This window comes from Oncorhynchus gorbuscha, linkage group LG16, assembly GCF_021184085.1.
Source record: "Oncorhynchus gorbuscha isolate QuinsamMale2020 ecotype Even-year linkage group LG16, OgorEven_v1.0, whole genome shotgun sequence".
NCBI classification, from domain to species: domain Eukaryota; kingdom Metazoa; phylum Chordata; class Actinopteri; order Salmoniformes; family Salmonidae; genus Oncorhynchus; species Oncorhynchus gorbuscha.
Genome location: NC_060188.1, coordinates 90,641,310 through 90,657,664, shown reverse-complemented (window position 1 = coordinate 90,657,664; position 16,355 = coordinate 90,641,310). Strand labels below are relative to the sequence as shown.

The 16,355-nt window shown below is 47.1% G+C and overlaps 1 protein-coding gene across 1 annotated transcript in view; it reads right to left on the bottom strand.

The window, feature by feature from the left end:
• Nucleotides 1-2,830: 2,830 nt before the first annotated feature.
• Nucleotides 2,831-16,355, bottom strand: part of arhgap24 (Rho GTPase activating protein 24) — a 253,952-nt gene continuing 240,427 nt past the window's right edge. The window contains exons 10-12 of the mRNA XM_046305173.1: nucleotides 15,842-16,179; nucleotides 14,286-15,002; nucleotides 2,831-6,468 (exon numbers count right to left, since the gene is read on the bottom strand). Coding sequence (XP_046161129.1) covers nucleotides 6,225-6,468; nucleotides 14,286-15,002; nucleotides 15,842-16,179 — 1,299 coding nt within the window. The 3' untranslated portion in view covers nucleotides 2,831-6,224. The remainder of the gene's footprint in view (nucleotides 6,469-14,285; nucleotides 15,003-15,841; nucleotides 16,180-16,355) is intronic.

Sequence of the window (16,355 nt, the reverse complement as noted above, 5' to 3'; positions counted from 1 at the left end):
TCACAGTTTCCTTGAACAGTGCAAAACTCAATCACGAGGCATCCAAGCAAAAGGAACTGAGTAATATTAAGAAATGTTATAGATAGAAGGAATGTAGTGTGGAAACCTACCAAAAAACGATTAGGCAACAACAAATTCAATCCCTTTTAGACAACTTCCTGGACAAAACATTCCACTGTAATAGTGAAGGTGTAAACTTGGCAGTAGAAATTGAGAAACCTGTCCAACCAAAAACATAGAGACCCAGAAGACCCGAGTCTACGCCTTCACTACGGTGAATCACTAAAACAATACAGAAAAAGAAGGAACAGCACGTCAGAAATCAGCTCAATGTAATTGAAGAATCCATAGACTCTAACCACTTCTGGTAAAATTGGAAAACACAAAACAAACACGAAGAAGAACGAAGAATTATCTATCCAAAATGGAGATGTATGGGTAAACCACTTCTCCAATCTTTTTGGCTCAACAGCAACCGTGGGAAAATCCTCTGCATTATCATTAACAGCAGACTCGTACATTTCCTCAGTGAAAACAATGTACTGAGCAAATGATAAATTGGCTTTTTACCAAATTATCGTACGACAGACCACATATTCACCCTGTACACCCTAATTGACAAACAAACAAACCAAAACAAAGTCAAAGTCTTCTCATGCTTTGTTGATTTCAAAAAAGCCTTCGACTCATTTTGGCATGAGGGTCTGCTGTACAAATAGATGGAAAGTAGTGTTGGAGTAGTGTTGGGGGAAAAACATACGACATTATAAAATCCATGTACACAAACAAGTGTGTGTGGTTAAAATGGGCAAAAAAACACACACATTTCTTCCCACAGGGCCGTGGGGTGAGACAGGGATGCAGCTTAAGCCCCACCCTCTTCAACATGTATATCAACGAATTGGCGAGGGCACTAGAACAGTCTGCAGCACCCGGCCTCACCCTACTAGAATCTGAAGTCAAATGTCTACTGTTTGCTGATGATCTGGTGCTTCTGTCACCAACCAAGGAGGGCCAACAGCAGCACCTATATATTCTGCACAGATTCTGCCAGACCTGGGCCCTGACAGTAAATCTCAGTAAGACCAGAATAATGGTGTTCCAAAAAAGGTCCAGTCGCCAGGACCACAAATACAAATTCTATCTAGACACCGTTGACCTAGAGCACACAAAAAACGATGCATACCTTGGCCTAAACATCAGTGCCATAGGTAACTCCCACAAAGCTGTGAATAATCTGAGAGATAAGGCATTCTATGCCATCAAAAGGAACATAAAATTTGACATACCAATTAGGATCTGGCTAAAAAATACTTGAATCAGTTATAGAACCCATTGCCCTTTATGTTTGTGAGGTCTGGGGTCTGCTCACCAATCAATAACTCACAAAATGGGACAAACACCAAATTGAGACTGCATGCAGAATTCTGAAAAAATATCAAATAATGCATGCAGAGGAGATACCTGCTTTTTATTTTTTTATCTTTATTTAACCAGGCAAGTCAGTTAAGAACAAATTCTTATTTTCAATGACGGCCTGGGAACAGTGGGTTAACTGCCTGTTCAGGGGCAGAACGACAGATTTGTACCTTGTCAGCACGGGGATTTGAACTTACAACCTTTCGGTTGCTAGTCCAACACTCTAACCACTAGGTTACCCTGCCACCTATACACTCTAACCACTAGGTTACCCTGCCACCTCTACACTCTAACCACTAGGTTACCCTGCCACCTCTACACTCTAACCACTAGGTTACCCTGCCACCTCTACACTCTAACCACTAGGCTACCCTGCCGCCCCAAAACCCAGAAAAGAGCCATTAAATACTACAACCACCTAAAAGGAAGCGATTCCCAAACCTTCCATAACAAAGCCATCTCCTACAGAGAGATGAACCTGGAGAAGATTCCCCTAAGCAAGCTGGTCCTGGGGCTCTGTTCACAAACACACCCTACAGAGAGATGAACCTGGAGAAGATTCCCCTAAGCAAGCTGGTCCTGGGGCTCTGTTCACAAACACACCCTACAGAGAGATGAACCTGGAGAAGATTCCCCTAAGCAAGCTGGTCCTGGGGCTCTGTTCACAAACACACCCTACAGAGAGATGAACCTGGAGAAGATTCCCTAAGCAAGCTGGTCCTGGGGCTCTGTTCACAAACACACCCTACAGAGAGATGAACCTGGAGAAGATTCCCCTAAGCAAGCTGGTCCTGGGGCTCTGTTCACAAACACACCCTACAGAGAGATGAACCTGGAGAAGATTCCCCTAAGCAAGCTGGTCCTGGGGCTCTGTTCACAAACACAAACACACCCTCAGGACAGGGCCCAACCAAATCATGAGAAAACAAAAAGATAATTACTTGACACATTGGAAAGAATTAACAAAAAAACAGAGTAAACTAGAATGATATTTGGCCATAAACAGAGTACACAGTGGCAGAATACCTGACCACTGTGACTGACCCAGAATTAAGGAAAGCTTTGACTATGTACAGGCTCAGTGAGCATAGTCTTGCTATTGAGAAAGGCCGCCATAGGCAGACCTGGCTCTCAAGAGAAGACAGGCTATGTGCTCACTGCCCACAAAATGAGGTGGAAGCTGAGTTGCACTTCCTAACCTCCTGCCAAATGCATGACCATATTAGAGAGACATATTTCCCTCAGATTACACAGATCCACAAAGAATTAGAAAACAAACACAAACACAAAAACAATTCCCATATCTCCTGGGTGAAATTCCACAGTGTGCCAACACAGCAGCAAGATTTGTGACCTGTTGCCACGAGAAAAGGGCAACCAGTGAAGAACAAACACCATTGTAAATACAACCCATATTTATGCTTATTTATTGTCTCTTTTGTACTTTAACCATTTGCACATCGTTACAACACTGTATATATACATAATATGACATTTGAAATGTCTTTATTCTTTTGGAAATTCTGTAAGTGTCATTTTTACTGTTCATTTATATTGTTTATTTCAATTTTGTGTATTATCTATTTCTCTTGCTTTGGCAATGTTAACATGTGTTTCCCATGTCAATAAAGCCCCTTGAATTGAAATAAACAAAACAAAAGCGCCACCTGGTGGAGAAGACAGATTTCGGGCCCAGTTATCCCTCTTTGGTTCACCTCTTCTCTCTGACAGACAACAGCAGGCAGGCAGCACCAGGTCCTTGTAACTGTGAGTGCTGTATGACAGAGACACAAGTATCCACTACATTCCCCACAGGTCCATACACAGCTGTGTAGCGTAGCAATCTAAATAGTTTATTTTTTAAAGATGCTTCAGAAAAAAACTTTCACAAAGTCTCCACAATGTGCAAGCCACACCCCCATTGGTTCTCAGTACTGCTAGTATATATACACAACACATTCTAACATCAGGCCAGTATCCATCTATATGGTGCAGGGTCCAGGCCCACCATGAGGTCTCTACTCCACAGGGTCCAGGCCCACCATGAGGTCTCTACTCCACAGGGTTCAGGCCCACCATGAGGTCTCTACTCCACAGGGTCCAGGCCCACCATGAGGTCTCTACTCCACAGGGTCCAGGCCCACCATGAGGTCTCTACTCCACAGGGTTCAGGCCCACCATGAGGTCTCTACTCCACAGGGTCCAGGCCCACCATGAGGTCTCTACTCCACAGGGTCCAGGCCCACCATGAGGTCTCTACTCCACAGGGTCCAGGCCCACCATGAGGTCTCTACTCCACAGGGTTCAGGCCCACCATGAGGTCTCTACTCCACAGGGTCCAGGCCCACCATGAGGTCTCTACTCCACAGGGTTCAGGCCCACCATGAGATCTAAAAGCGTCTGCTAAATGGCATATATTATTATTATTATTATTATACCCCACAGGGTTCAGGCCCACCATGAGGTCTCTACTCCACAGGGTCCAGGTCTACTCCACAGGGTCCAGGCCCACCATGAGATCTATACCCCACAGGGTTCAGGCCCACCATGAGGTCTCTACTCCACAGGGTCCAGGTCTACTCCACAGGGTCCAGGCCCACCATGAGATCTATACCCCACAGAATTCAGGCCCACCATGAGGTCTCTACTCCACAGGGTCCAGGCCCACCATGAGGTCTCTACTCCACAGGGTTCAGGCCCACCATGAGATCTATACCCCACAGGGTTCAGGCCCACCATGAGGTCTCTACTCCACAGGGTCCAGGTCTACTCCACAGGGTTCAGGCCCACCATGAGGTCTCTACTCCACAGGGTCCAGGCCCACCATGAGGTCTCTACTCCACAGGGTCCAGGTCTACTCCACAGGGTTCAGGCCCACCATGAGGTCTCTACTCCACAGGGTCCAGGCCCACCATGAGGTCTCTACTCCACAGGGTCCAGGTCTACTCCACAGGGTCCAGGCCCACCATGAGGTCTCTACTCCACAGGGTTCAGGTCTCTGCTCCACAGGGTTCAGGTCTCTACTCCACAGTGTCCAGGGCTGCTGCAGACTGATTCTATACCACTATAAACAGTTATAGTCTCTGTTTTATGTGTGGCCATATTATACAGTCTAGCCACGCCAGGAGTGCTTGAGAAACCAGCACAGAGAAACTCTATTTCTTCAAGCCTCTTGACATTGTGATACTCCCCAATACTACCGTAGGTAGTAACCCCTGATCTACAGTGCCCGTTAATACCCAGAATCATCACAACTACAGTGCTCTTCTTTTTTTTCAGTCTTAGACCAAACATCCTAAAACAAGTGATGGGTCTTATTACCAATGCGTGTACAGTTTCAGTTTAGGATAAATATCAACTATAGATGAACATTCAATGTTGAAACCATTACTGACCAGACACGTATTTAGGTTTAATAGAATCTACAAAATATGATTCATTTGAAGCCAGACCGTTCCTATTGGACAATGTCTTAAAGCTACAGTACAGACAAACAAGCCAAAGCGTCTGTGAAAACACATACATGTCCTGTCTCTTCTTCTTTGGGATGAATGAAATGGCTTCGTAGCAAAAAAAGCCACAAGTTATATTAACTTGATTAGAGACACAAGAAACTAAATCTGCGTACATAAAGTAATTCAGTACCACCATGTTGAATAAAATCAAAATAAAATGTATGTTCAACAAAAAGCGTTCATATCAAATGGAAATGTCACACATGGGAACGTAGTTATGTTGTTTAAATATACCAGACAAACATACAAATATTTTTGTAACATTTTTTTTTTTTACACATAACATAATTTTTCTTCAGCATAGTTTTTTCTCTATATACACAAGCAGATACATGATAACATGGTCCTCTATCTACACAGCCAGATACATGATAACATGGAACAGGGTTGATTATATACTTGATTGGATCTTGAAGGAAAATGGGGAAGAAGAATGGTTTTATGGGTAGTGTAGTCTTTCAGTTGTCCATGTATAGGCTGGGTATAGTCTGTGTCAGGCAGATAACCAGCCGCCTGGCGTCTTCAGTATTATTGCCACAGTCAGTCTGCATGGTTGAGGTCCAGCGACATGCACCCTGTCCCACTACACACTGTATCCATATGTCTCTTGCTTACAGACGGCATTGTCCCTCTCAATGGTTTTTCTACTTCTCAGTACAGGGTCATCCAAACTCAGTCCTGGGGACCACACGTGCACGTTTTGGTTTTTGCCATCAAAGGTTGATTACTAGTTTATTATTTCAAATCAGCTGTGTAGTACTAGGGCAAAAATCTAAATGTGTGCCACGTGGGTCCAAAAGGGACCAAGTTTGGGAAAACCTGCCTTACTACATACTACCATCGCCTCTCACTAGACTAAAATGGCACAGTCCACCCTGCACTGCCACACCCCCTCTCACTAGACTAAAATGGCACAGTCCACTTTGCACCTCCACACCCCCTCTCACTAGATTAAAATGGCACAGTCCACCCTGCACTGCCACACACCCTCTTCAGTAGATTAAAATGGCACAGTCCACCCTGCACTGCCACACCCCCTCGCACTAGATAAAAATGGCACATTCCACCGTGTACTGTGATACCCCCCCGCACTAGATTCAGGTGGTGCAGTCTGTCAAAGTTTCTCCTTAGTACATTCTCCCACTTTCTCTCACCCCCCAGGTGGTACACACCCCCCTCACTAGATCCAGACGGTAATGTCCCTTTCAATATGTCTCCAAGTCATTGTCAAGTCCCATCCCCTCTCATTCGATTCAAATGGCACAGTCCACCCTGCACTGACACAACCCCTCACTGGATCCAGATGGTATTGGCCCGGTCGGGCCTGCGCGGGTCGTCGGTCAGATCTCCGAAGGTAGAGAAGAACTGTTCCATCTCTTTCTGCAGCATCTCGTTCCTCTTCTCTGCGTCATCCTTGGCTCGCTCTGCGTTACGAAACTTGATCTCCACCATGGTGACCTTCTTCTTCTCTTGGTTCAGCTCCTCGTGAAGAGTCCCCCTCTCAGTCTCCAACTCCAGGTTACTGTGCTCCAGGCTGCAGAGACGAGAGCAGTTAGTTTAGGAGGAGGAAGAAGTTATTTAAAGTGGCACTCCAGTCTCTTTTTCACATCATTTAACACCCAATTTACTTAACAAAAGGCACATCTCAATAGGTGGTCCAGGTAAGTCAATGACATAACACAATGTCTCAGGAGGGTGAAGAAATTTGGCTTGTCACCCAAAACCCTGACAAAATGTTACAGATGCACAATCGAGAGCATCCTGTCGGGCTGTATCACCGCCTGGTACGGCAACTGCACTGCCTCAACTGCAAGGCTCTCCAGAGGGTGGTGCGGTCTGCACAACTCATCACCGGGGGCAAACTACCTGCCCTCCATGACACCTACAGCACCCGATGTCACAGGAATGCCAAAAAGATCATCAAGGACATCAACCACTCGAGCCACTGCCTGTTCACCCCGCTATCATCCAGAAGGCGAGGTCAGTACGGGTGCATCAAAGCTGGGACCGAGAGACTGAAAAACAGCTTCTATCTCAAGGCCATCAGACTGCTAAACATCAATCACTAACTCAGAGAGGCTGCTGTCTACATTGAGACCCAATTACTGGCCACTTAAATACATGGATCACTGGTCACTTTATACAATGCCACTCTAAATAATGCTACTTTAATAATGTTTACATATCTTACATTACTCATATCACATGTACAGTGGGGAGAACAAGTATTTGATACACTGCCGGTTTTGCAGGTTTTCCTACTTACAAAGCATGTAGAGGTCTGTACTTCTGTAATCTAAAACAAAAATCCAGAAAATCACATTGTATGAATTTTAAGTAATTCTTTTGCATTTTATTGCATGATATAAGTATTTGATCACCTACCAACCAGTAAGAATTCCGGCCTTCACAGACCTGTTAGTTCTTCTTTAAGAAGCCCTCCTGTTTTCCACTCATTACCTGTATTAACTGCACTTGTTTGAACTTGTTACCTGTATAAAAGACACCTGTCCACACACTCAATCAAACTGACTACAACTTCTCCACAATGGCCAAGACCAGTGAGCTGTGTAAGGACAGGGATAAAATGGTAGACCTGTACAAGGCTGGGATGGGCTACAGGACAATAGGCAAGTAGCTTGGTGAGAAGGCAATAACTGTTGGCGCAATTATTAGAAAATGAAAGAAGTTCAAGATGACAGTCAATCACCCTCGGTCTGGGGCTCCATGCATGATCTCACCTCGTGGGGCATCAATGATCAGGTGAGGGATCAGCCCAGAACTACACGGCAGGACCTGGTCAATGACCTGAAGAGAGCTGGGACCACAGTCTCAAAGAAAACCATTAGTAACACACTACGCTGTCATGGATTAAAATCCTGCTGCGCACGCAAGGTCCCCCTGCTCAAGCCAGCGCATGTCCAGGCCCATCTGAAGTTTACCCATGACCATCTGGATGATCCAGAGGAGGAATGGGAGAAGGTAATGTGGTCTGATGAGACAAAAAATATAGCTTTTTGGTCTAAACTCCACTCACCGTGTTTGGAGGAAGAAGAAGGATGAGTACAACCCTAAGAACACCATCCCAACCGTGAAGCATGGAGGTGGAAACATCATTCTTTGGGGATGCTTTTCTGCAAAGGGGACAGGGCGACTGCACCATATTGAGGGGAGGATGGATGGGGCCATGTATCCCACACAAAATAGCATTTAGCTCTGCATTGTTGATCCAAAATGGCTGCTATTAGAGTTAATATGGAGGATGATTTGTAAGTCGCTCTGGATAAGAGCGTCTGCTAAATGACTTAAATGTAAATGTAAATGTATCGCGAGATCTTGGCCAACAACCTCCTTCCCTCAGTAAGAGTATTGAAGATGGGTCGTGGATGGTTCTTCCAGCATGACAACGACCCGAAACACACAGCCAGGGCAACTAAGGAGTGGCTCTGTAAGAAGCATCTCAAGGTCCTGGAGTGACCTAGCCAGTCTCCAGACCTGAACCCAATAGAAAATCTTTGGAGGGAGCTGAAAGTCCGTATTGCACAGTGACAGCCCCGAAACCTGAATGATCTGGAGAAGGTCTGTATGGAGGAGGGGGCCAAAATCCCTTCTTCAGTGTGTGCAAACCTGGTCAAGACCAGGTTTACACCATCTATTGCACCTTGCCTATGCCGCTCGGTCATTGCTCATCCATATACTTACATGTACATATTATCATGCACCCCTTTAGACTTGTGTGTATTAGGTAGTTGTTGGGGAATTGTTAAGATTACTTGTTAGATATTACTGCACTGTTGGAAGTAGAAGCACAAGCATTTCGCTACACTCACATTAACATCTGCTAACCTTGTGTATGTGACAAATAACATTTGATTTGATCTTGATTTGCCTTTTATACTCGCTTCGAGGCAAGGAACACTGAAGCATACAGGAGAGCACCAGCTGTTCCGGCCGACTGTGTGATCACGCTCTCCGTAGCCGATGTGAGCAAGACCTTTAAACAGGTCAATATTCACAAAGCCGCTGTCCAGACGGATTACCAGGACGTGTACTCAAAGCATCCGTGGACCAACTGGCAAGTGTCTTCACTGACATTTTCAACCTCTCCCTGACCCAGTCTGTAATACCAACAGGTTCCAAACAGATCACCATAGTCCCTGTGGCCAAGAAAACGAAGGTAACCTGCCTAAATGACTATCGCCCGTAACACTCATGTCGCGTGGCCATAAAGTGCTTTGAAAGGCCGGTCATGACTCACATCAAGACCATCATGCCCGGAAACGCTAGACACACTCCAATTCGCATACCGCCCCAACAGCTCCACAGATGACGCAATCTCAATCTCACTCCACACTGCCCTTTCCCACCTGGACAAAAGGAACACCTATGTGAGAATGCTGTTCATTGACTACAGCTCAGCGTTCAACACCATAGTGCCCTCAAGGCTCATCACTAAGCTAAGGACCCTGGGACTAAACACCTCCCTCTGCAACTGGATCCTGGACTTCCTGACGGGCTGGCCCCAGCTGGTGAGGGTAGGCAACCACACAACTGCCATGCTGATCATCAACACAGGGGCCCCTTGGGAGTGTGTACTTAGTCCCCTCCTGTACTCCCTGTTCACCCACGACAGCGTGACCAAGTACGGCTCCAAAACCATCATGAAGTGGAAGGCCTGATCACCGACAACGATGAGACAGTCTATAGAGAGGAGGTCAGAGACCTGGCCGTGTGGTCCCAGGACAACAACTTCTTCCTCAATGTGAGCAAGACAAAGGAGCTGATCATGGGCTATAGGAAAAGGGGGGCCGAACATTAACATCGACGGGGCTGAAGTGGAGTGGGTCGAGAGTTTCAAGTTCCTTGCTATCACCAACAAACTATCATGGTCCAAACACACCAAGACAATTGTGAAGAGGGCACAACAAAACCTTTTCCCCCTCAGGAGACTGAAAATATTTGGCATTGGTCCCCAGTTCTACAGCTGCACCTTTCTGACCAGTTGCATCACCGCCTGGTATGACAACTGCTCGGCATCTGACCATAAGGCGCTACAGAGGGTAGTGCATACGGCCCAGTACATCACTGGGGTCAAACTTCCTGCCATCTAGGACCTATATACAAGGCGGTGTCAGAGGAAGACTCCAGTCACCCAAGTCATAGACTGTTCTTTCTGCTACCGCACTGCAAGAAGTCTCGGACCAAAAGGCTCCTTAACAGCTTCTACCCCCAAACCATGACGGAAAGGCACTGTAGCAACGAACCGCCCTTGATGTGTCTGCCTGCCTGGTTCCCCTCTTTACACTGGGATTCTCTGCCTCAAACCCTATTACAGGGGCTGAGTCACTGGCTTACTGGTGCTCTTCCATGCCGTCCCTAGGAGGGGTGCGTCATTTGAGTGGGTTGAGTCACTGACGTGACCTTCCTGTCTGGGTTGGCGCCCCCCCTTTGGTTGTGCCGTGGCGGAGATCTTTGTGGGCTATACTCAGCCTTGTCTCAGGATGGTAAGTTGGTGGTTGAAGATATCCCTCTAGTGGTGTGGGGGCTGTGCTTTGGCAAAATGGGTGGGGTTATAACCTGCCTGTTTGGCCCTGTCTGGGGGTATCGTTGGACGGGGCCACAGTATCTCCCGACCCCTCCTGTCCCAGCCTCCAGTATTTATGCTGCAATAGTTTATGTGCCGGGGGGCTAGGGTCAGTCTGTTATATCTGGAGCCCTAGGACCATGCCTCAGGACTACCTGGCCTGATGACTCCTTGCTGTCCCCAGACATGCTGCTACTCCAGTTTCAACTGTTCTGCCTGTGGCTATGGAACACTGACCTGTTCACCGGAAGTGCTACCTGTCCCAGACCTGCTGTTTTCAACTCTCTAGAGACAGCAGGTGCGGTAGAGATACTCTGAATGATCGGCTATGAAAAGCCAACTGACATTTACTCCTGAGTATTATTATCTGACCCTGCTGGTCATCTATGAACGTTTGAACATCTTGGCCATGTTCTGTTATAATCTCCACCTGGCACAGCCAGAAGAGGACTGGCCACCCCTCATAGCCTGGTTCCTCTCTAGGTTTCTTCTTAGGTTCTGGTCTTTCTAGGGAGTTTTTCCTAACCACCGTGCTTCTACATCTGCATTGCTTGCTGTTTGGGGTTTTAGGCTGGGTTTCTGTACAGCACTTTGTGACATCAGCTGATGTAAGAAGGGCTATATAAATACATTTGATTGATGACTGCTGAACAGTTAATTAAATGGCCACCCGGACTATTCACATTGACGCCCCTATCCACTGCTGCTACACACTGTTTATTATCTATGCACAGTCACTTTGCAAATTACCTCAACTAACCTGTACCCCCGCATACTGACTCGGTACCGGTACCCCCTGTATATAGCCTCGGTACCGGTACCCCCGCATATTGACTCGGTACCGGTACCCCCTGTATATAGCCTCGGTACCGGTACCCCCACATATTGACTCGGTACCGGTACCCCCTGTATATAGCCTCGGTACCGGTACCCCCTGTATATAGCCTCGGTACCGGTACCCCATGTATATAGCCTCGTTACCGGTACCCCCGCATATTGACTCGGTACCGGTACCCCCTGTATATAGCCTCGGTACCGGTACCCCATGTATATAGCCTCGGTACCGGTACCCCATGTATATAGCCTCAGTACCGTACCCCGCATATTGACTCGGTACCGGTACCCCCTGTATATAGCCTCGGTACCGGTACCCCATGCATATTGACTCGGTACCGGTACCCCATGTATATAGCCTCAGTACCGGTACCTCCGCATATTGACTCGGTACCGGTACCCCCTGTATATAGCCTCGGTACCGGTACCCCCGCATATTGACTCGGTACCGGTACCCCCTGTATATAGCCCCGGTACCGGTACCCCCTGTATATAGCCTCGGTACCGGTACCCCCTGTATATAGCCTCGGTACCGGTACCCCATGTATATAGCCTCAGTACCGGTACCCCCGCATATTGACTCGGTACCGGTACCCCCTGTATATAGCCTCGGTACCGGTACCCCCTGTCGTTCTGTAGCTGGTGGTCGTTCTGTAGCTCAGTTGGTAGAGCATGGCGCTTGTAACGCCAGGGTAGTGGGTTCGATCCCCGGGACCACCCATACGTAGAATGTATGCACACATGACTGTAAGTCGCTTTGGATAAAAGCGTCTGCTAAATGGCATATATTATTATTATTATATTATTATATAGCCTCGGTACCGGTAGCCCCTGTATATAGCCTCGGTACCGGTACCCCATGTATATAGCCTCGGTACCGGTACCCATGTATATAGCCTCGGTACCGGTACCCCCTGTATATAGCCTCGGTACCGGTACACCCTGTATATAGCCTCGGTACCGGTACCCCATGTATATAGCCTCGGTACCGGTACCCCCTGCATACTGACTCGGTACCGGTACCCCATGTATATAGCCTCGGTACCGGAACCCCATGTATATAGCCTCGGTACCAGTACCCCATGTATATAGCCTCGGTACCGGAACCCCATGTATATAGCCTCGGTACCGGTACCCCATGTATATAGCCTCGGTACCGGAACCCCATGTATATAGCCTCGGTACCGGTACCCCATGTATATAGCCTCGGTACCGGTACCCCCTGCATACTGACTCGGTACCGGTACCCCATGTATATAGCCTCGGTACCTGTACCCCATGTATATAGCCTCGGTACCGGTACCCCATGTATATAGCCTCGGTACCGGTACCCCATGTATATAGCCTCGGTACCGGAACCCCATGTACCTCGGTACCGGTACCCCATGTATATAGCCTCGGTACCGGTACCCCATGTATATAGCCTCGGTACCGGTACCCCATGTATATAGCCTCGGTACCGGTACCCCATGTATATAGCCTCGGTACCGGTACCCCATGTATATAGCCTCGGTACCGGTACCCCATGTATATAGCCTCGGTACCGGTATAGCCTCGGTACCGGTACCCCATGTATATAGCCTCGGTACCGGTACCCCATGTATATAGCCTCGGTACCGGTACCCCATGTATATAGCCTCGGTACCGGAACCCCATGTATATAGCCTCGGTACCGGTACCCCATGTATATAGCCTCTGTACCGGAACCCCATGTATATAGCCTCGGTACCGGTACCCCATGTATATAGCCTCGGTACCGGAACCCCATGTATATAGCCTCGGTACCGGTACCCCATGTATATAGCCTCGGTACCGGTACCCCATGTATATAGCCTCGGTACCGGAACCCCATGTATATAGCCTCGGTACCGGTACCCCAATATAGCCTCGGTGTAACCCCATATAGCCTCGGTACCGGTACCCCATGTATATAGCCTCGGTACCGGAACCCCATGTATATAGCCTCGGTACCGGTACCCCATGTATATAGCCTCGGTACCGGTACCCCATGTATATAGCCTCGGTACCGGTACCCCATGTATATAGCCTCGGTACCGGTACCCCATGTATATAGCCTCGGTACCGGTACCCCATGTATATAGCCTCGGTACCGGTACCCCATGTATATAGCCTCGGTACCGGTACCCCATGTATATAGCCTCGGTACCGGTACCCCATGTATATAGCCTCGGTACCGGTACCCCATGTATATAGCCTCGGTACCGGTACCCCATGTATATAGCCTCGGTACCGGTACCCCATGTATATAGCCTCGGTACCGGTACCCCATGTATATAGCCTCGGTACCGGTACCCCCTGTTTATAGCCTCGTTATTGTTATGACATTTTCTTGTGTTACTTCTTTTAATTTTTTTAAACTTTAGTTTACTTAGTAAATATTTTCTTAACTCTATTTGAACAGCATTGTTGGTTAATTAAGGGCTTGTAAAGTAACCATTTCACGGTAAGGTCTACAGTACACCTGTGTAGTCCTTATTTCAGAGTATGTGACAACTAACATTTTATTTGATATGATCATGGATTCCCATTAGACCAATTCCTTCAATGCCCTACTCGTTGAAGTTTGCAGTCTAAAAAAAAAACATTTAGCTCATAACATTTTTTTTGTCTTCTCTTTAGTGTGTTTACTGTATTTATACTGGGATATCGCTTTTCAACAGAAGGAAATCTTTAAGCTCTTCCTTAAATCTCTAAAACAGTCTTCCCTTCATCTGAACTGATTGTAAAATACTTGGCTGGCTTTCACCTTGTCCGTTCTTTCAGATCAGTGCAATGAAAGAGAAGAAAAACAATTAAGAAAGATCCTCCGTCTGCAGAAAGAGCTTGTTAAGATATGCATGAACTGTCCTCAAATGAAATAAATGCCTATCTCAGTTTTATTACAAAAACACAGTAGGAGGTAGCGGTGCTACCTTGTTATCCTGGCCTCGTACTCTGTCTTCTGCTTCTGCATCTCCTGTTTCAGGCTGGCCACCAGGCTGTGTAGAGCACTGTGACTACTGGGTCCTTTGTTGACAGGGAACGTCTCACTGTTATCACTGCTGCTGGTGGCTCCACTACCCCTACCTCCACTACCTCCAGCCCCGTTCCTCCGCTCCCCCTCCACGTCCCCCCCTGGCTGGGACTGCTCGTCGAGGGAGGACAGCCCCCTAGGTCCATCCAGCAGCAGCAGGGGGTCCTGATAGTGGCCCAGCCCACCGTAGAAGTCCTGTTCTGGGCATGTGGTGGTGGAGGAACGGCAGGACGTGGAGTTGTCTGGAAGAGAGATCTCACAGGAGGAGGTGGACCAGGTAGCACTGTCCACACTCTGCTTGTCCTCACAGCTAGAGCTGAGACACGGCTGTTGTTGATTTTGTAACTGTTGTTGTTGTTGTTGTTGTTGTTGTTGCTGGACGTTGTCATAGGTGGACAGCCGGTTCTGGGCTGTCGTCTGCTCCTCAGAGTCCCGAGACTTGCTGTCTCGTAAGGTGACCGGGTAGCCATTGGGAACCCACAGACCATTACGCCCGTTCAGGGTACCGTTGACCACGTCGGTACTTGACACGCCCATGCGGACACCTCCGTTAGGGACCCCGCTGGTGCCCATCTTGGTGCCCGAGCCCTTCAGGGTGCGCCGGGCCTGGAGGCCGCTGATGACTCCTATTAATAAAAATAACAATAATACGTTTTATGTTACTTTCAGGACAGTCATTGTCCAAGACACATTTCCCCATGGGGATAATACAGTATATCCTATCCTATACTCAAGGACACCTTACATTAGAAGTACAGTCCAAATCAACAGTTCAAATCAAAACCTAGTGCAATTCAAATCAAAACCTAGTGCAATTCAAATCAAAACCTAGTGCAATTTAAATCAAAACCTAGTGCAATTCAAATCAAAACCTAGTGCAATTCAAATCAAAACCTAGTGCAATTCAAATCAAAACCTAGTGCAATTCAAATCAAAACCTAGTGCAATTCAAATCAAAACCTAGTGCAATTCAAATCAAAACCTAGTGCAATTCAAATCAAAACCTAGTGCAATTCAAATCAAAACCTAGTGCAATTCAAATCAAAACCTAGTGCAATTCAAATCAAATCCTAGTGCAATTCAAATCAAAACCTAGTGCAATTCAAATCAAAACCTTCAAATCAAAACCTAGTGCAATTCAAATCAAAACCTAGTGCAATTCAAAAAACCTCAAAACCTAGTGCAATTCAAATCAAAACCTAGTGCAATTCAAATCAAAACCTAGTGCAATTCAAATCAAAACCTAGTGCAATTCAAATCAAAACCTCAAAATCAAAACCTAGTGCAATTCAAATCAAAACCTAGTGCAATTCAAATCAAAACCTAGTGCAATTCAAATCAAAACCTAGTGCAATTCAAATCAAAACCTGACAAATCAAAACCTAGAACAAATCAAAACCTAGAGCAGATAGTAACCTGTGTTAAATCAAAACCTAGGGCATTTCAAATCAAAACATAGTCTGGCTCTTCTCCTGGTTGGCTGCGTCTCCAGAGGGGGAACAACTAAACGAGCCGTTGGTGACCACGCCGCTGCCCTTGGAGACCGCCGGGTTCTTCTTCACGGTTAACGGCGGGCTGCGGGCCAGGTCAAAGCGCCCAGTAACATGGCCGTTAAGTGGGCTGGCTGAGCGAGGAGAACCGGAGCCGTTGTCTAACGCTACCGGGGGCTGGCGGTGAGGCGACTCGGGGGTCTCCCAAGAACACTGTTTCACCCTCTGCTGGGTTATTTGGGTATTGTTGTTCTGTTCTGTAGTCTGTACCGTCGGCACAATCTGGGTCAGCCTCTTCTGGACCTACAGGACAATAATATATTACACTTAGTGCAGTGGGTACATTTGAGTATATGTAAAAGAACCCAAAGTCGTAACCATTAGACCAAGAAGGAACCTTATGGGCCAAGGCTGACAATTGGGTTTACAAGTCCCAGGGCTACTAATCACTAGAGCGGGATTCCAAATTCCCCTCCACT